This window comes from Brachypodium distachyon, chromosome 2 (genome assembly GCF_000005505.3).
Source record: "Brachypodium distachyon strain Bd21 chromosome 2, Brachypodium_distachyon_v3.0, whole genome shotgun sequence".
Taxonomy (NCBI): domain Eukaryota; kingdom Viridiplantae; phylum Streptophyta; class Magnoliopsida; order Poales; family Poaceae; genus Brachypodium; species Brachypodium distachyon.
The window spans coordinates 45,595,847-45,616,295 of record NC_016132.3 but is presented as its reverse complement, the minus strand read 5'-3'; the positions used below and the strand labels follow the sequence as shown (position 1 = coordinate 45,616,295).

The 20,449-nt window shown below is 42.9% G+C and overlaps 2 protein-coding genes across 3 annotated transcripts; both read right to left on the bottom strand.

The window, feature by feature from the left end:
• Positions 1-426: 426 nt before the first annotated feature.
• Positions 427-8,387, bottom strand: LOC100838694 (long chain acyl-CoA synthetase 4). Of its 2 annotated transcripts, none has more exons than XM_003569432.4 (19): positions 8,141-8,386; positions 7,262-7,325; positions 7,076-7,165; positions 5,853-5,909; positions 5,681-5,729; positions 5,218-5,294; positions 4,324-4,363; positions 4,144-4,238; positions 3,687-3,854; positions 3,494-3,604; positions 3,298-3,385; positions 3,050-3,116; positions 2,856-2,931; positions 2,645-2,762; positions 1,931-2,176; positions 1,553-1,692; positions 1,232-1,414; positions 1,010-1,129; positions 427-749 (listed from the first exon to the last, which is right to left on the bottom strand). In XM_003569432.4, exons 1-19 carry the CDS (start codon positions 8,287-8,289, stop codon positions 714-716), a joined length of 1,974 nt encoding a protein of 657 aa, XP_003569480.1. In that variant the 5' UTR covers positions 8,290-8,386; the 3' UTR covers positions 427-713. The 2 variants fall into 2 exon arrangements, with proteins under 2 accessions (XP_003569480.1, XP_024314382.1); XM_024458614.1 differs by lacking the exon at positions 427-749 and adding an exon at positions 843-899 and having other exon boundaries at positions 8,141-8,387.
• A 2,390-nt stretch (positions 8,388-10,777) lies between these two features.
• Positions 10,778-16,686, bottom strand: LOC100838390 (probable plastid-lipid-associated protein 14, chloroplastic). Its single transcript, XM_003569431.4, has 13 exons — positions 16,288-16,686; positions 16,134-16,177; positions 15,974-16,052; positions 15,771-15,893; positions 15,444-15,626; positions 15,275-15,361; positions 13,528-13,634; positions 13,294-13,381; positions 12,599-12,679; positions 12,441-12,517; positions 12,184-12,319; positions 11,935-11,997; positions 10,778-11,567 (listed from the first exon to the last, which is right to left on the bottom strand). Exons 1-13 carry the CDS (start codon positions 16,543-16,545, stop codon positions 10,944-10,946), a joined length of 1,950 nt encoding a protein of 649 aa, XP_003569479.1. The 5' UTR covers positions 16,546-16,686; the 3' UTR covers positions 10,778-10,943.
• Positions 16,687-20,449: the final 3,763 nt, after the last annotated feature.

Here is a 20,449-nt window from a genome sequence, read left to right as displayed (position 1 = left end):
AAATCTGGGGTATTTAGAAATGGAGGGAGTATTTTACTTAGGAATGTACAGCAGTATATTTATACGTAACGTACGAATACGTGCGGTTTGCAGCCTCTTGTGGCACATCGACCGGCCGACGCGACAGCGGACAGCCAACTGCATAGGGAATCAGTGAACCCGTACGGCGCCGGTGCAATATTCACTCGATCGTTTTCTCACGTTGCGAGGCGTCTGCCGGTGTAAAAACCACTGCACCGCGTCTGCCTTGCCCCTACGGGCGTTCCAAATCAAGACTGAAAAAAATCATGGTCAACCCGACCGACTGGTTCCCCACCGAGAAACTCGAGAACATTCTAGCCCACGGACGCAACCTGATTTAGTGATTGATCCCGTCCAAATCAGAGGCCTTTTTTGCTGAATCACAAATCCCGGTGTCACGCGATCAAAATGAAATGGGACATGTTATTCGGCTGCTAATCAGTCATTGATAATATGGCAGTTTCAGAGCTCCAACAACTGAAAATTTAAGTCTGGCATTCTGCATGCTACTACAATGCCCGTTTGCTACATATGGTGGCAGAAACGTTTTCTGAAAAACTGGTATAGCATTCTTTGATTCAAACTATGAACATACACAGAACAAAGAAAAGCACTTTTGAGTTTGGTACTTTGTCATTCCTCCAGTGCTTGTAATCTTGATCTTAAGTGTTCTTCAAGATAGGACGACAGGCTTATTTAGCGCTTTTGTACATGTTGTCAATTATGCCCTGCAAATTAAAAGTTAGGCTTAGAGCGGTTCACTGTCCTCTGGACAAAAGGTATAAAGAACCCATGGACAAACAAAATAATGATGATGAAATGGGACAACAAGAACGTCAGAGGCATCCAAGAATCCACCGTACTGGTTTTCTGACGGTCTGAAAAGGTCGCCGCGTTCATAAGATAATTAATTCAAGGAACAAGAGAACCAAGTTGCACAAGGTCCTAGTGTCCTAAATCCATGCAAACAACAAATGATGAGCAGTACCTGGTAGTACTTGAGCAACTGCGGCCGCTTCCTTTTGTATGTTGGAGTGATCAAGTCACGTTCCATGTCAAACGGCACGGGATCGAGATGTACAGCTCTTATGAATTCAAAACCTTTGAGCTGCAGAAAGAAGTAGAAGTTAGGTCGTGCACTGGATTAAGCTGACATCCTGAGAAATACTATTATACAAAGAGCAAAACAAGAAAATAATATCAATCTCACCTTCTTCTCTTTTCCTGTTTTCGAAAGTTCTCCTAGAATGTATTCTTTTGCTTTTGGATTTTCACACAGTGCCTCAAAATCACCACTGATTCCATTTCCCTCAGCCCAGCTCTCAAGAGCTTCCTTGTTAGGATTGACCACAGCAACAAGGAATGACTCAAAACTATTCCCATATACCCATATCTGGTCAAATGTTTACAAAATATTTCAAATTATTTCAACCGAACAATGCTGGAACTAATAAATAGGAGGAAGCATGTATAAATAGTGCTGCAGAAAAAAGATTGGAAGACCAGATAAATTTTGAAGTGAGGCATATACCGAGTCAATAGCAGAAACAACGCCATAGATGTTCTCTAAATTTTCAACTGCCACATATTCTCCTTGTGAAAGCTTGAAGATATTCTTTTTGCGGTCTATGATTTTCATACTTCCATCAGGTTGCCACTCACCAATGTCTCCTGCAAGCAGAAAACGGATATTCTTTAAATCTCCACTTGGGATGAGGCAGAATACAGCAGCCAAGTTTGTCTCAATACACGACTGGGATCTGAAGTACATTCCTCCAAAACGTGATCACCATGGTACTTTTATCCAGGCAAAGGTTGAGTACAATAGCATGTGTGTCAATTTTTACTTTTGTAGCGACCACATAGTGAAAACAGATGACAATTTAAACACTTAAAAAGTAAGATGTACCAGTATGGAACCATCCATCAACCAAGACCTCCTGCGTAAGGTCTTCACGCCTGTAGTACCCTGAGAATAATGTTTCTCCCTTGATGCAGATTTCTCCACGAGGAGTGCTTGCGAGTGCATCATAATTCATTTCAGGGACAGATTCTAGACGGGCATCGATATTTGGCACTGGAGGACCAACAGTTCCAATCATGGACATCTGATTTGGTAGTGACACAAATGATCCAGCACAAGTTTCCGTGAGACCTAAAAGAGAGAAAAACATTCAGAACAAGCTAGAACTTGTTAGTTAGAAATGATATTTAGGTTGAAAAGGCAAACAGAAAACATCAGCTTAGGCAAATAAAGGACTATCATCTAAGTCAGGTAAAAGAGCATATAACTCTCTTTTTAATGTTGCAAACCAGTTTAAGAATAGTGCATGTTGCGTTTCAAACCGACAGTTCTGTTGACACGTATAACATATATATCATATAAATGTCAAAAGCATTGGTAATGCTGTGAGCAACATACTTGGGTATGCTTTCTCATTTATTAACTTATTATACCAGTTATCTTTAATTGAAAATGATAAATCTAATCCATCAAATTAAAGTAATAAAGTTGCTGACCAAATGGAGTAGAGCAGAAGTATCGGGCAATCTTGCAACTTGAACCAATCACAACAGTAAAATGCTATTGTCTCATATCACAAGAAGAGAAAAAGAGATGTACCATATCCTTGTAAGACATGTGCACATGTCACCACTCGCAGGTATTCTTCGACATGAGTGGCAAGTGGGGCAGCTCCAGATAGAATGACACGAACATTTCCTCCAAGACCTTCTTTCACCTTCAGTGTGATAAAGCAAATTATAAAGTATGAACGCGACAAGTTTGAAAACACCATAATAATCAAGAATCAGCGACTGCAAAGTTGAATTACCTTACTGAAAACCACTTTGTCACATATTGCAGCAGCTTCATTGTGCTTAGCTCCCCTCATCATTCTAAACTGCTTGCTGCAAAACACAATGCATATGTCATACTTGGGTTTGTTTGTGCCAGGTGAGGTCCTTTAATGATACAATCCACAACGCCACCTAAAAGACACCACCATTACGAGAGTAGTAAACTTACAATTTGTAAGCAAGACTGAACATTGTGCTCTTTATAAAACCACCAGCTGAAATTTTAGCTTGAAGCCCTGAAAAAAGTGCAAAGAAAAGTGAAGACATTCAGTTAACGGTCACACCCAGTGTCGGTTTCAAATCTTTTTGAAGTTTGAGCAGTAGAAGCAGACTGCAATAACGGATAGCCCAAAACTATACACCAAGTTCATGCATGAACATACAACAAAAGAGAGCAAATAGATGGTTTTCCCTTACCAGAAAATATCCGATCAAGAACACGTGGAACAGCACATAAGATAGTTGGTTTCAGTACCCCAATATCTTCAACCAGCAACTTAACATCCTGTGCCACCAAATTTCAAGTAGTCAGCAAATGTTCAAAAGCACTCCCCCCCCCCCCCCCCCACCACCACCACAAGAGTGATTCATGTGAACAAGTAATGATACTTACCCCACGCCAGAATCCAATAGATGCACCATGGAACATAAACAGCTCTTCCACAACACGGTCAAAGATATGAGCAAGAGGAAGGTAAGACATATAAACATCGGTTTCCTCCAGCTGATATTATCACATAGTAAATGAAATTAAGGTTAGCCACTGGCGAGGTAAGATAAGATGACGATGACTACTGGCATCTTACCCGCTCGTTTACGGAATTAAGCAGACGGTCTACACCTGCGATGAGACTAATAATGCTCGCATTGGAGATCAGTACACCTTTGGGGTCACCAGTAGTTCCACTAGTATACATTATAGTACATATATCTGTCTTTTGCTTCACTGGAAGATCAAATTCTTGGTCACCGGCCTGCAGATAAGATGCCACAAGGAAAATTGATAGTTAATAACTGTGCTGACAATGAGATGAAATTCTGAGATATGACCACAGCTGGAATAAATGAAAAAATACAGCAGAATTGACAAGTTTGCAGTCAGCAAACATTAGAATTTGTAGTTCTGGTGTTCCATGAGGATTAAATGCTTGCTTATCCAGTCATTCACTGAACTGTGAGTGGATACAGCTAAGACACAATACTGAAGTGCACGCCATGATGAAATGTCCATATTAATACATAATATCCGCTGGCTAATCTTACCAAGGAAAGGAATTCATCCCATGAGTATATGGACAGCCCATACTTGGAAACTTCTTCCTTTTGTTCCTGTGTAACGTTCCCAAAACTCACAATTGCTGTAAACAAAATAACACATTTGATTTCATGGTAGAAACATTTTGGTTTAGATGATAAAATCTTGCTAGGATAAGTGAAACTCACTTTTCAAGAACTCAGTTGACTTGGGGAATGTCTTCAAGAGCTGCCAAATTGAGACAAAAGATAGAAATTTGTAACAGAATACCCATTAGCACAGTTGCATAGAACCTATCATAATTTTTGGCCCAAAATATAAATCTACAAAATCACAAAATACAAACATATTGCAACATGACAACTGCTCAATAGCAGATAAGTGTGTCACCATTGAATGTTTCATATTAAAAAGAACCAAGGCTCATCTGATCCCGAGTCCAGACAGCTTACGGAACTCTACAGAGCATAACTGACAACAAGAAACTTTTTTATCCTTGTTTGGTTGGGCCCAAACCAGCCAGGACCAAGCCCAAAAGAACTGGGCTTAGCCAGAATTGAGCTACCTGAACAAGGCCTTGGAGGAATATAGGATGAGTTTGGATCCTACGAAGCCCCCCCTGCCCCCCCAGCCATGCCCGGCTAGGCTATGCGTTAGGATTCATGACGGTTACGTAGCTTTTGAGGGCCAGCTAGCCTTCCGAAGACAGAAAAAACTTGACCAGGCTTGGCCATGCGTTGTTTACCGGTGACTGTGAGGTGGGCAATCTGAAAGCAAAAGCTAGCCTTGACAACCTAACAAGTACTGATGGCAAGCCACGGAAGACCGAGCTTAGCTAGCTGGTCTAGCTGGGCTATTGCGCAGCTCAGCTAACGTACCCATAGAAACATAGCTGATGTACTGTTTTGTGCCCATGGATTAACATGCATATGTTACCACTTTCCTAAGTTACCAACCAGATAGGAGTCAACCTTATGCATCCTCCTCCCAGCAAAGACATGAACACCAAATAATCAAGAGAAGTTCATGATGGGACATTGCAAGCATACAAATTCTACATATGAGAGTGCAAGGAAACATACTTCTTGGACTTTCTTTTCCTCTGCAAAAGCAATCTCAACTTCCGCGTGGCACAAAATAAACTCTATCGCACCAGCTCCTACAAAAAGAGCATATTTGATAAGCAGGTTGAATTATAGCGTGAGTGTGGTTTCATTTTTATGTTTGTAAATGTGCCAACTGAGAGAATGAATCCAGTCAAGAACATTCAATTGCTTAGTGCTCATATGGAGTATTAGATAACTTGTTTGTGACATGTTTCAGAATTGAGTCGGGGTTATTTCATTCCTTTTCTTTCTTTCTGAAGACGTTATTAGCACTTGATAATGGTTAAAGAAACCTTAAATAGTGCACGCATATGAACTCTGAGACCCATTGATGCACAACAAAAAAAAACTGAAAAAAGAACTTGAAGAAGTATCTGAACAGAAAACTATAAGCTTGTCCATGTATAGCCCAAGCTGAAGAATATGTCAGGAAATATACCAAGAGTGTCGTATAATGGAACACAGTAGATTCCATGGGCATTGCAAGCCTGAAAGTGAATTAAGTTCGTAAGAGATACGTGTCAAAATGTCGATTGCTTCTAGAAAGTTCAAAAGTTGCAAGAGTGGTTAAATGAATTCAGTCAAAAGCTCGCAGCAGAACAAGATTTTACCTCCATCGTAATAATCCATTCAGGACTATTAGCGCCGTATATACCACATCGACTACCCTGCAGAATTATCAAGTTGACTTTTTAGTCAGCACAGAATGACATGATCCCTTAAATCATGGAACATCAAAGAGATTCTCAGAGCTAAATAAAAGATTCCAAAAATGTTTAATTCATGTGTTCTCTCAAAATGATATAAACATAACTCTCTGAAAATTGTTCACGTAAATTAGTACCAGACTGATTTTTGCACCCTCTACCTAAGGGGTGGAGCTGCACACAGCTAAGGGGTGCACAGGCACCCAGGTAGATTTTTTTTTCCTTAGCAATTAGCCCAAAAATTCAGCCTACACACCACTCTAGCCAGGGGCGGGCTTAGGATCTTGAGTTCTTGATGGTGGGTATTCAAAATTGTTTTGAAAATTCTATAGTCAAAATTGCAATATACTTGCGTCTTTGATCAAGTGAACGCCGAGGCCTCTTGTGTGCAGCGCAGTCGTGCTTGTAGCCACGGAACAACGAAAGCACCAAAGCGCGCAGTGGCCAGCCAGCTAGCGCCCAAAGTCCCGGACGCCAAGGGGCAGAGCAGATGAGGAAACAGAGGAGCAATCGCTAGACTTCTGGATTATGGGATTTAGAAGGAGGCGAGGAGGCACGAGGTGTAGGCATTGATCGAGGTCGTACCAAACTGATTATCAAGCAGATGGATCGGTTTTCAGCAATCAAAAATCCTATTGGGTCACTGGGCCAACTCGAAGGAGGGAAAAGAGAGAAGGGCCAGTGCATTTGTGTGCTCAATGCTTGAATACAATCGTGTTTGATACTACCGAAATTCCTTGTCTGTACATACATAAAAAATACATAGTATATATATTTGATTTTTTGCCAAAATTGATGGGTATTTAGCTGAATACCCTTGAATAGAACTGGGCCCGCCCATGACCCTAGCGCATGTATAGTGCACCCTGTTGGCTAGACACAATAGCTGAAGAAGCCCATACTCTTTGGTGAACTCCCGTTGACCTCGGTCTAGCTCCGCCCCTACTCTCCTAGACGCGGCACATTTCCATGCCAAAAAGCCTCACTAGTGCACCAAAGTGCCGATTATAGACTTATTTACCATATTTTTTAAGTACAGTGACTAATATGCACAAACGTGCCAAGTTGGTAGACGACAGATGCATTTACCTCAAATAGTGCATTCATTAAAAAATGAGTGAACTAACCTTCGTGAGTCCATGGCTCCTAATAGAGTTGCCAATCTTATTTGCAATGCCAAACACCTCCTTATATGTCTTCCAAACGTAAGCACCAGCCTATTATTCCATACAAATCATACTTTAAAACAATTTCTAGTGCTGTAATATTTCAGGGAACAGAAGTTGTACATGGAGTAATAGACCGAATGGTACCTTCCCATCAACAATCTCACGGCGGCCAAGCATTCTGTTGTTTGGATACTTCTCCACGGCCATTCTGTGTATGAGCACACATTATTGAAAGAATTAGATAAGCTCACTAAGACAAAAGGTCATCAGATTTAATAAGAGTTTTAGAAGCAAGCCAGCAGCCAAAATGCGAAGGACCAACATATTCAGTTAATTACCTTAGCTCCTTCCTAGCTAACTATAACCCGAAACAAACCAGACACTTTTGACCAGTCTGTCATCAGCATTCCCACCCATGGATGACTACGCGGAAGGTGAATTCGATATGTTGACACGTTTCCATGGTCAGCCATTTCATGCTATACAGCTGATTAACATTTTGAAATGGTCATGAATGCGCAGGAGAGAAAATAGTACTGACTTCCAACTCAACACTAGATCGAGCAAAAGAAATATGGTGTTGAAACTAACTAAGATCTGGAAGCACGTACGGAAGAAAACAAAAAGGTCTCTCATAAATGCTACTAGTAGTAGAGTATAAAAAATACTCGTACTACGGAGTAGTTTTCTTTTTTGTTTGTTTTTTTGGAGCGGGCATGCAACCTAACCGAACAACGGTTACAAAACAAAAATACAATCATCCAATTAATTGGAGGTGAGGCAAAGGAGAATTAGGCCTATGAAACCCCAACCTTCCTTTAGCAAGGCAGCGACAGATGAGCACCAAAAAAAGGAAAAAGAAAGCATCCCCTGCATCTCGCTGTGCATGAACAGGACCAGCGCACCCATACTTCGACGAGAGCTAGAGAGCAATTCATCGCTTCGCCATTCCCCCGCCCACCTCATCAATCGGAACACAGAGGCAAAGCATCGGGGAGGGGCACGGGACAGCAGGGAGCTCACCGGAAGATGTCGTAGCAGCTCTCGAGGCCGGGGACTGGGGCCGGGAAGCCGTCGCGGGCGAAGGCGCTCCGGTACGTGGGCCCCACGGAGGGCCGGCCGTCGGCGGCCGGGCGGCCCTCGTCGACCTTCACCACGTGCTGCATCGCCATCCTCTCTCGATCTCTGTCTTTCCCTGCTGCTTGCTTTGCCCTCGTGAGCGCGGCGCTCGCTGGCTTGCCTTGCGGGGCTTGGCGATGGACCGGAACAGAAAGAACCGTGAACCCGGAGGGGCTAAATAGAAACAGCGCCGTGGTGGGTGGGTGGGTGCAGCGGAAAACGGTGGACGCGCGGGGCCACCTGGCATGGAAAGGGGGCCGTGCGGTCTGGTACTCTGGTGGGTGGGGCAGGTGACCTGCGCTGTGCTTGGGGGCGATGAACAGTGACCTTCTTTGTCAAGGCTCAGATGGACGCTCGTCCAGACGTATCTAGATGGGCGTGCCGTTTGTGGTCTGGAATCGTTGGTGTCATCAGCTCCCCAACCGTTTAAGGAATTCCGGGACCGAACAGAAGTCTTTTGAATGGCGTCGAACGACGCGACCGAAGTACGAAGTGGTGCCACATACTGCCTGCTGAGATTTTAATAGCGATTTGCTTGCCGTGAGATTTTAATAGCGATTTGCTTGCCGTGATCTTGATTTAAACTGCTACGCACTGATTAGGTAGTTGTACAACTCCATCAAGCAGGAGGGGGTCAACGTGGTACGGATTACTACCATTATTGGAACCAACACCACCTGCATCCCCTTCCGGCCGATAGCCGTGCGTGTTCATTTTCGTGTTCTTTGATTTGATGGGACATAATCATATAGCAACAGCGCGTATGTAACACTTATTTTCTTTTCTAACAAGCACCGTGCTCGGTGCTCTCCGATAGGCATGTTACGGATGTTATAACGAAATCGTCACACAATATCTTTACGGTAATATAATATTTTAGACTTTGCTTGTCAACACTGTATTTTTTAGTCACAGGTGTTTTGATATTTGAAAAGTTTGGGCCCTATTATGAGAAGTGTTTTTAACTGATACATAAATTAGGTGTTTCGTAGGAAAAACTAGGAATAACCCCTCTAATCTCTCCGTACCAAACAACCATTTGGATTTTTAGCGTTTCTCAGTTTAAAATGGATAATACCCTAAAAACACTAGTTTCAAATAAGGCCCTACGGATATTATAATATCGTTAGTCTTTTTAGAATTTTTTCTTGCATCCTTTTTTATTTTCTCATTATTCTGCCTCCAACTTTTTATCCTCTCTCAACCAATTTGACAACATTGTTGGCACTAGGCAACATCAACTCGACGCGTTGCCTCCCCCAATCAGGCATGCATCTAAACTGCCAAAGGCTTATATTACCTCAACTTGTTAATGAAGCAAAGAAAAAAATACTAAGAAAAAACCGTGAACAACCCAAGCCAGACATTTCAAAAACGAGTCTACATGCTACCTCATGCAAATTGGCGTGTTACTTCGACAACAGACATTTTCATATGTCAGCATGTTTTTCATCATGTTTCTGTTTATATAGGTATCCCAAGGTTCCTTCTTCGAGTGTGCCTATGTGAAGATAGGATGAAAGCTACGAGATATACTCAGGTTGCTCCATATATATAGAAACCCAACCTTTGTCATCCATATGAAGGGACTTTTGTATTAACGGGTGTCCTGGGAATTCATGCATGCGGATTTGTGCATGTGCAAGTTGCTTCACTCAGCATATGAAATAGCAGGCGTGAGCTTTGCTTCCTTTGTTGCCTGAGTGTAATCATTGCTCAATGTTGTAAATTTCTCGGTCAAATCATGAGGCAAACATTGTTTGCAAATTGTATCCACTTAGGCATGATTTGAGGTTATCAACCAAACGGGGTCTTGAATGTGAGATATGCCTAATGAGACAATTTATAAACAAATTTAGGTCACGCTGACAGCCTGACAGATGAGAAAAGTTCAGGCATATTGCTTAGGGTTGCATCCAAACAGCCCCTAAGTTTGAATGACCTTCATATGAAGATCAAGCAACCATTTTCACTTGTATGAAGCCTACGCGACCTCGGTCATTTGTGTGAAGATCGCGTAATCTCCATTTCAAGCCAGCTCGTTTTCCTCGTCTATACCATACGCAAGATCTTTTTATACATGGCCTCCGTCATCGTGTGAGGCTTACCAAAGATGTTTGCATGATGTCACAGAATGTCCCTTGAGAGACGGGCAGCTGGGTAAAAACGATGGAATGAATATTCACTAACAGGAATTATCAGATGAGAGGGGTTGCAGTGCTAACATGTAGGACCACCAAGTTGTCATAAATTTTTAAAGAAAAAAAAATGGCAGGTAGATTGCAACATAATCGAACATGCTATTTACATTCCATTCAAAAACAAAACACACGTCAAGGGAATAAAGTTTTGAAGGAAAAAAGGTGGGTAGATTGCAACATAATCTAACATGTTATAAACATTTTATTTCAAAGTACCACAAAGTCCTCTAGTACAAAAACTTTTCTCATGACGAGACATGACAAAAAATAGGTCGCCTGAGTAATGAGTTCCAAAATTATGTAGACTTTCCAATCTGTAAGTTTTAGAAGTTCATGTATATGTAAAACCCAAAATGAGAATATATTTCCTCCTTGTTCGAAAGAAAGTTAGATAAAACATTCTGATTTCGCTGGACATCTTATTATGTACAGTTGTTACAAATCAATAATGGACACCTACAAATACAAGAATGTACAGGAAAAAACACAGGGTTCCAATATTCTTCTCAGGAGTCTGACGTACAATTCGATCTAATGAAAAGTAAAGCCGACCCATTAACACCACGAAGAATCATCAACCTTGAATCGATGTATGTACCACAAACAATCTTTGACAAATCGAACATTTCCGGTGGGGTCTGAGTACGGACCTCTTGCAGCACTTTACGTGCAGAATTGACATTCAAAGTCGAGCCACAAGTCATTGACACATCAACTTCGTCTTCATCGACATTAATGCTTGCGGTGGGGAGGCTAGCAGGCAGCTCCTTCATTTTCGAAGCTTTTCCCCATTTGCCGTGAAGATATCTCCTTGAAGATGTGATCCTACTGTCTTTACTATCTTCTGCATTAATATAGATCCTCCCAGGAGCTATCCTTGCTGATGTTGTAACAGACAAATTTCCTTCGGTGCCAGATTTGTCATGAGGCCAGTCAGATTCTGGCATAATTTTGAAACCAATATCTGAGGCCAGAGATAAAACGGGGTCAACAGACTCTGGAGTTTGTGCAAATGTGAGGAACACGTCACTCATGAGGATTCTGGGGGTAGGCTGACGAAGTGTTAGACCGATGTGCCTTCCTGTACAGTATAAGAGGCACCAGCGACCAGGTAGGAGGTGAAGCCAACTCTGAGTGAATAAAAGCAGAGAGGGATATAAGTAATCATCAAAGCACAAAGAGAACAACATGAGTCGGAAAATGAGAGCAAAATAAAATGAAAATTGATTGATAGCGAGAACCATCTATCATGCAACACAACAAAATAGGGAATATAAAATTATCTCCCTCGACTCCCTCATACTGAGGACACATGATAGCGTATAACTAATAGATCAAGTGAACTCATCACATGTACACCCTAAAAATGATTGTAATCAAAACTATAATGGCTTATCTCAGAAGTTGAAAGTAAGCTCAGCTAGATAATTAGCTCAGAACAAATATCAGATTGCACGGAACTCAGTTAACAGGACTTGGAGCAGGAAGAGTAGTTACCTCTGTTCTTGAATTAGGGTTTAGCACTTCCATCAACTCAATAAAATATGCTAACCGTCTACGCTGTAAACATGGTAAAGGAAGACATAAGAATAAATTCATTGGGGTTCCATCACAGTTCTCTGTAGAAGTAACAAGGATAGCTTTCACCAACAAAATATGTCATCACTTTGAGTTGAAGCTCGAGCATCTTGTGAATATTTGGAATGGAGATGCAGCTGGAGTCATCCATTATCAGAAAATCAATACCTGGTGATGCCCATAAATATAATCTTCAGCCAGGCGGACAGCAGTAGATCCCAAGCCCCAACGTACAACATTCACTGATGGACTTATTCTCCATTTAGGTCCACAAAGGAAGGGGTGCCGCAGTGCATCGAGGCAACTGCAGATTAAGTCGATACAAGAAAATAAGAATTTCTGGTCCTCTAAATGTATAAATACCAGACATGTTCCAAATCTGCAATTTTAGCTTGTAGAATTACCAACAGCAGGATTAATTTTACCTTATCCTATTGTCAGATTTTGTTGCGAGCAATAAGGCCAAAAGGTTCCAACCAGCACCCCAGTGTCTATCGAGCATCTAAGGAATAGAAAGAGAAAACCCTCAATATCATCAAATAGCTTCAAGAAATTATAATATACCATAAACACGCATCCTTACCTGCAGACCAATATTCCCAGTTGGAGAATTTTGGCTAAGAATAGGTACAAGGAACTCGCGCAAACATGATGGATCATTTCCCTGCAATATAGGATTCTAATCATGGAATCATAGTTTTCTTAGGTCCACAATTAATATTTCTGAAACTTAAAAATTTTGAAGCACCTACATAAACATGTGATATTTAATCTCTAGGAGAACTAAATAATTTAATAAAACAAACAACTGTAACATTGCAAGTCAGAAAGGAAATGTAAGATCCTGCAATAAAACACAACTCCAATCTGACTGAAAGCATTATGGAGCCCAGGTTGGCATTCCAGGAAAACGGAAGGGATGGGGCACTAACTGTTTAGTATATTTGGTAGAACACCTTGAGGAGTGTTAGGTCATTGTCACTCTTGTGACTTTATAATTATCTGGCTTTTTTGTCCTTCTCTTTAATGGAAAATAATGCCCATTTTTTTTTTGAAAAAAGGATCCCACGTTTTCATTAAATCTGTCTATTCATTACCTAAGGATCCTGTTTCCCTAATTCTGTACTCACTGCCGTGTAAAATTCAAAAAATAGAATTCTGAATCTTCAGTGCTTGAATGAAAGTGCTATATATGCTGAATACATATCTTTGCGAGAACAAGGATGGGATGACAAATGGCAGAAAGGATATAACTCTAGGGAAGGTCACAACACAAACCTTATTCAAGAATGACTTGAATTTTAGGAATGTTGAAGAATCCATGAGCTCTTTCAGAACCATCTTTGCCATAATGAAACCAACGCATCTAGAGAAACAATAGTTCGTGCGCAAAAAGAAGAAAAAAGAAACAATAGTTCAATATTTTTATCTGATAGTATATATATGTACATATTAGCTAGTCAACCATCTAAAAGCAGTAAAAGGATGCAAACAGAAGCTCCCAAACCTTACCTCATGTCAAATGCTATCATCATTTTTCGTCTGTCATTGTTACTTGGTACTGAACTATTGTTAGGATCACTGTCATGAAAATCAACAGCATTCCCAAGAATACCAACCTAAACAATAAAAAGAAATCTCAAAATTAGCGAACCATGTAAAATTCAGATGGAACAACAGCTGCAGAATATTAGGACATACATAATGCGCAAATAAACAACACAGGGGTTCGTCAATCATTACAGTTTTGGTTTGTTTCCATTCATCCTAGATCAACACAATGAATACACATATGCGCAAGTGATAAGAGTGCACTGTACACAATGCTTAAGGAATGCAGTTCAAATGTCATACTCAGTTATATATACGAGAAATGGATATCTTGCTTGAACAGCCTCACCCAATATCATCTAAGGAACAGCAGCTAGTTCATCTGATCAATCATGCACATATTATGAAAAACACATGTTGCACTGTTGTGTACCTTGATACACAAGAGGGATAAACACCGCCGGAAGATGGCCGGGCAGCGTCATCTTGGTTGGTAATGAGTTTAGATCATAGGTAAGAGAGATGAACCTTGGGGGAGGCAACAGATTGGTTTCTTCTTGCTTGCCTTATTCAACAAGGACCAGACTCTTGTAACCCAGATATTACTTGGGCAACAAACTAACTTGCTAAGAAATATAACTAGAGAAGACTTTACTCCTCCTGCTGCCTCAACTGCAGAGGAACTGGTGGGGAGCTGGGGCATAGGCGCTAGACCCAGACGCTCCTAACCTCCTCCCATGACATATACTAACATTTCAATTCGCTAATATACACATATTGCGTGATTAAAAAATAATAAGCTTTATCATTTCCATAAACCAAACCAAGTTTACGATGTTTTGATATATTTTTTTCTATGACAGTGAATTGAATATGTTAGTATTTTAAATTTTTATCTGTTGTGCTTGTTGAGAATATGAAAATAAGTCTAAGCATGTAAGAATGTCGATACAAAGATCCTAGTATGAGATTTCAGCAACAATGATAACTTGGCTCACAAAAATCCAATAACCCCGTACAGTTTATTTTTCTAAATAAACATTGAATCTGCCAAATAGCATATTCTTGAGAAGCAACAGCCTTTAAGCTTTCAAGAGAGGCATTCTCCTTACTTGGTTAGAATGTGGTTGTGCATTTCAGCAGTTAAAACTACAGAATGTGTAAAGAAAATATGTATCCACGTGACAATCATTTAGTTGCCACGGTGGTCTCCCAAGTTCCAACTGTAATATGCAACAAAACTTAAAATTTGAGAGTCTATGATAATTGGTAAACTAATTCCTCGATGGAAAAAGAATTAAACATACGTGATGGGTCAGTAGTTAATACGTAAGGGCCTGGAGTGCTGATCTTAGGATTTACAAGATTGCTTTTATACCCATGATTCAGCTAAGTATAGAATAGAATGACATATATTTTTTGTCATAAAATTACACTCCATAATTGCAATGTGACAACAGATCTCAGCAAATCAAGATTTCAGTACACTATTACGGAGTAAATTCCAACAATTAAGCCATTTGGGTGTGCCAGTGAGGCAGTGACCACTCACTGATACAAAATCATGCTGAAAGAGGAATGTTATTTTCAATAGTTCAACTATATTAGGTGCAATGGGCCAATGCCATAGATTTCTTAAATAAAACATGGTTGCAAAGGCAGAATACAACCAATTATGTAAACAAAAACACAAGGAAAGGATACTTACTTTGACATGCTTGTCTACTGGGCTTACATGAACATTCTCCAGTCTAAGCTCAGTATGTGCCATTCCATGGCTATGTAGATAATTTACCTGCATAAAGTGATGATGAATCTTCGATCAAGATCAACCATTGAGGAAGTAAGTGTGAAAAACTTTAGATTTTGAAGCTTACACCAATCAGAAGGTCTCTCATCAATATCCTGATTAGACGTAGCTGCCGAGTAACAGCAGGTCCTCCAATCGAATCATCTCCTACCCTCCTTACTTGTTCTTCATCCAATGCCAATGTTGCTTCTAAGGTTGGAAGCCAATCCGAGAGTTGCAACCAGTGACGCAAGGAGTAACTCCCATGGTACTGCATTAAAATAATTTGGATAAATCCAAAACTCAGGCCTGACATGAAAAATAACTGCACAGTTATAGTGCAACTAGGCCCAGATCATGAAAAATGATACTCCACATTTATCTTAAGACAAGATCAGGTGGCAAAAGCTCTAACCCCGTGCACCAAAATGAATGGTCCATCGCCCTCCTCCATGACATTGCTTGGAGTGACATAGCCATGGACCTGCATCGCGTACGAGTGGTACATGATCTGGCGGCGAGCCAGCTTCTTCAGCACCTGTGATTACAAAACCCACTCGAGCTCAACCAGAGAATTCCGCGCGCACTAAACAACAAATCCACAGAGAAGAGTTCGACCTCTAGCGCGCGCCGGCCCCTGCGCTTGGCCTGCGAGCTCGTCAGCTGCCTCAACACCACCGTTGACCCGTATAGCTCACTGAACACCAAAAAAAGACGAAGGAAAAGTGATCATCCGTCCAAGGAATCCGTACTATCCGGTGCGTTCCATGACGCTGACCTGCTCGGATCGCGCACCGTGGCCTCGAAGATCATCTCATCCGACTGCAGCAACAAAACAGAAATCGCCGACTATTAGAAACACGGGAGAAGTAAGGAGGACCAAAGACCAAATTAGCCTGTAGAGGAGTGAATCAGTGCGGGGCAAGACCAACCCGTCCGTGGAGCCCGACGCTGACGCGGTCGGCGACAGTGAAGTCAGCCATGTCGAACCTAACCACGGGGCACGGCCCCGCACCGGGTCCCTCGTCCGCTGTCGCCGGCGCGGGCGCAGGTGCCGGCGTGGAGGCGGGCGAGGTCGCCTGCAGCCGGAACCGGCGGCGTGGATGGGCGGAAGCGCGGCATAACGGGCGGGGCAGGCCAATCGGGGAGGGGCGCGCAGCGGCGACGGTGGCGGCCGCCGCGAGAGGCATGCGGGTTCGGTTCCGTGGGATGGAGATCGTTGTAGCGGAGGAGCTAGCAGCCTAGCAGGGGGGAGTGGACTGACGGGGAGGGAAGGAAGCGGGGATTGAGACTTAAGAAGAGGAGGAGGCGCGAGGCGGTTGCGTGCGGGGAAGCGGCAGGGGCGCACAGCCATGAGCTCGGCGCGCGCTCGCCTCACCCCGCGCCGCGGCAGCGACCGTGCGGCACAGCGGCAGTGCCCGTCGTCCGATATTTTTTGGTCCCGGTGCACCAGCTCGGACGGTGCGCCGGTGTGGTCTGTTTCACAGTTTCAATTGGGCAGTGTGGCGGAGCATTCCTTCCAAAGGATGGTCCACCGCTTCGTGTTTATTCTGTATTTACTGATAATCTACTGATAATATACGCGGTTATCTGTAGCTGTCAAGTTGAGTATCAAATAATGCAATTTACTCTCTCCAACAAGTTATTTTATCTTGCAGCGTGATGGGAAAATCGTAATCTTTTATATCTAAATATGAGAAACTCACTACTTGATTTCTTACAACATGCAAGCATGTCACATCATCACACCATTAATTTGTTCACGTCTATTTAGTGGGCAACTCATATCTTTTGCACATGCATGCATGCTATTTTTTATCAAGCAATCTCAATTAATTGAAAAATCTATAATCTATCATACAAATCTATTATACAATTTCACTGGATACTCTTTTCTTACTCCTTTCCACTCATGTATGTTAACTAAACATTTCGTCAAAACTCACTTATGTTAACTAAAATTTCCGCAACAACGTGCGGGGCATCATCTAGTTGGTGAAAACTTGCATGTAGTACACTTACACTAGTTTTTTTCAGATTTTTTTCGAAACTTCTAAACGCAATTTTCTTTTTAAAAAGAGTAAAATGAATCGTAGGTACTAATTTTTTTCGTAAAAGTCTCGAGTTAGTCCTAATTCTTTGAAACTGCAGGTTTACGTCCTAATTGTTTCACAAGTGGTTCACCACACATCCTATGGTGGTTCGGACGCGTGCCTCCTGCCGACATGACTATTTGGTCCCACATGTCAGGTGCCAAGGTGGACTATTTTTTGCAAAAAAAAATAATCATGCCTCCTTCCTTACTCCTCCCCGTGCCCCCTCTCCTCTTTCTCTGCTCTCCTCCTCTCTTCTCCACGAAAGTCGCCCTGTGCGAGCGCTGCAACCGCGACGTCCACGCCACCAACCGCCTCCCTGGCAAGCACCATCGTCCCCCGCTCCTCTCCCCGGTAGCGCGCGCGCCGCCCCCGTGCCCCGGCCCTGCTGCCCAAGTGCGACATATGCCAGGAGCGTGTTGTGCCCGTGCGTTTGTTCATCCATACAATTGTTGGATTGTCGCATATGATTGATAAATTTGGTACCGATTGATTGATCTCTTGTTCTACCACGCCTACGTCTTTTGTCTGGAGGACCGGGTGCTGCTCTGCCGGAGCTGCGACGTCGCCATGCACACGGCCAACGCCTTCGTGTCCACGCATCGCCGCTTCCTCCTCACGGGCGTGCAGGTCAGCCTAGACGAGCAGGAAGACGACTGCCTGCACAATCCACCATAGCCATCCCCAACTCCAACTCCTCCGCTGCCGGTGGCGAAGGAGTGGGCGACTTCATCTAGGCTGCTACGTCGGGCACCGAGAGCCTCCCCGACTTGTTCATCGTCAACGAGCAGTTTGGCTCCCCTGTGCTGCGGCACGCGGAGGCAGGGCTGATTCTGATATTTCAGGGGTCTGGTGCGAAATCAAGACTTCGGCCTATGTCGGGGCCCTTCATAAAATATATAGTAATAATAATAACTAATGTATGTATATATAAAATTTCACCACCATAAAGTGACAATGGATCAATCACACATTGGAAACAAATTAAGAATACAAGAGGAGAGGGCTCAGGTCTGGATGCATGGGCATCGATTGGATTAATTGATAAGATGATGTTCACCTGTCTGGCTATCTACTAGCGATGCAGTCCCATATCAGGCGATCACAGCAGCGGCAGCAGCAGGTAGAGGCGGAGTCCAGGGGCGGCAGCAGCACGTAGGGCGGGCTCGCGATCGGTCGGGGAGGCGAAGGGTTTCTGTCTCAGGGCGACGGGAACACGCGAACAAATAGGCAGAGAGCAGCGATTAGGGAGGGATCGAGGGAAGAGCAGCGATCAGAGAGGGACGAGGGAGTGCATCGGCCCAGAGAGTCACGATTGGGAGTTAGAATTTGTTCTGGGCCGGCCCAACTGAGCAAGTGTATATAGTATACCTGTATATGGTGGGGGCCCTCCAATTTTGGGGGGCCAGTGCGGGGGCACCGCCGGCACCCCCCAGGGCCGGGCCAGCGCGGAGGCGTCGGCGGCCGCAAGCTGGACACCCCCGAAGCGCGCGCAGCCTTCAACGGCCAGGGCGGCATGATGGAGTATCCCCTCGGCAAGTTCTTCGGCACCTTTAGCGCAACGTCCAAGGTCACCATCATCCACCTACTTATCACCGTTTTTATTAGTAGCAATTTGTTCTTCCACAATTCAATTGCCACGTCTAATCGGCTCAACTCTTGTGCAAAAGATCTGACTTCTTCGGTGAATTGGCAGGCTGACAGCGGAAGCTGGGAGGCAGCACACGCGGATTTCGTGGATAAGAGAGGAGGAGAGCATAGAAGGAGGAGAGGGGGCATGGGGAGGAGCAAGGAAGGAGGCAGGGTTTATTTTTTGCAAAAAATAATCCACATTGGCACCTGACATGTGGGTCCAAATAGCCACGTCGGCAGGAGGCACGCTCCCGAACCACTATAGCACCTGCGCTGAACCACTTATGAAACAATTAGAACTCAAACGTGAAGTTGCAAAAAATTAGGACTAACTTGGGACATCCACAAAAGAATGAAGACCTCTGATGCATTTTACTCTTCTAAAAACTCAATGGCTCATGAGCCCGGGAGCCAAGGCTGCACTCTCATTCTCCTTCTTTTCACTTAACCCTCCTTCGGCACGGACCCATGTTCTCTTTTGTCATTTCAATGGTTGCCCTGATGATTTGATGCCATTGCCAGCCTGCTGTCCATTTCCTCGTCAGATACCACTTGCTAGCAGTACTTCTTTGATGCCGTCGACTGCCATCATATAATCATCTCAAATCCCAAATCTCGAACCCTCGGACCTGACTCTAACTACCCTGGTGATGCCTCCTCCATTTGTTCTGCTATCATTGGCTCTGGTCGCATCTTAAAGTTAGAATCCAACGCTGCGGGGTTAAGGCAATAGGTGCTTTTGTGACTTATATGTCAAAAGTCAAAAGTCAGTTTTAAGACCAACCAAACAGAGACTTAAGCACTATGTAAGGAAACAAGGGTGCTCCTGCATAGCCCATGCACCGGAGCAATCTGGGTTGTCTGATCTGAGTCCTACACACATGATTCATGCATACAAGAATGTTTCATTTAGGCCCTTATGTTTTCTCTAGGATGTTTTTTTACATAGTCATTATCTCATTTGCACCCTTGAGTTTGGTCAAAATCTATCCACACCCCGCAATTTGTTTCACTAATTTTGTCGAATTTTCATTCATATTTTCACAAGTTTTATATTTCATTATTTCATCAAGGTCTCCGTATGACATCTATTTCATATAAGCCGGGTATCATCTTTTGAAACATTATTTAGTTAATACATCATTATTTCATCGAGACAACATTGATATATCATTGGATGTTTTTTATCTTTTTATTATCATATATTTATTTGCAGTGATATATCATTGATGGTATATTTAATTAACATATTATCATTTCACCGTTATATAATTGAATTTTCATTGATAAACACATGAAATATCATTAGAAAATTACATACATGAGAGGGTGGAGTGCAACTTGATTGAAAGAGAACCGAAGAGCCTAG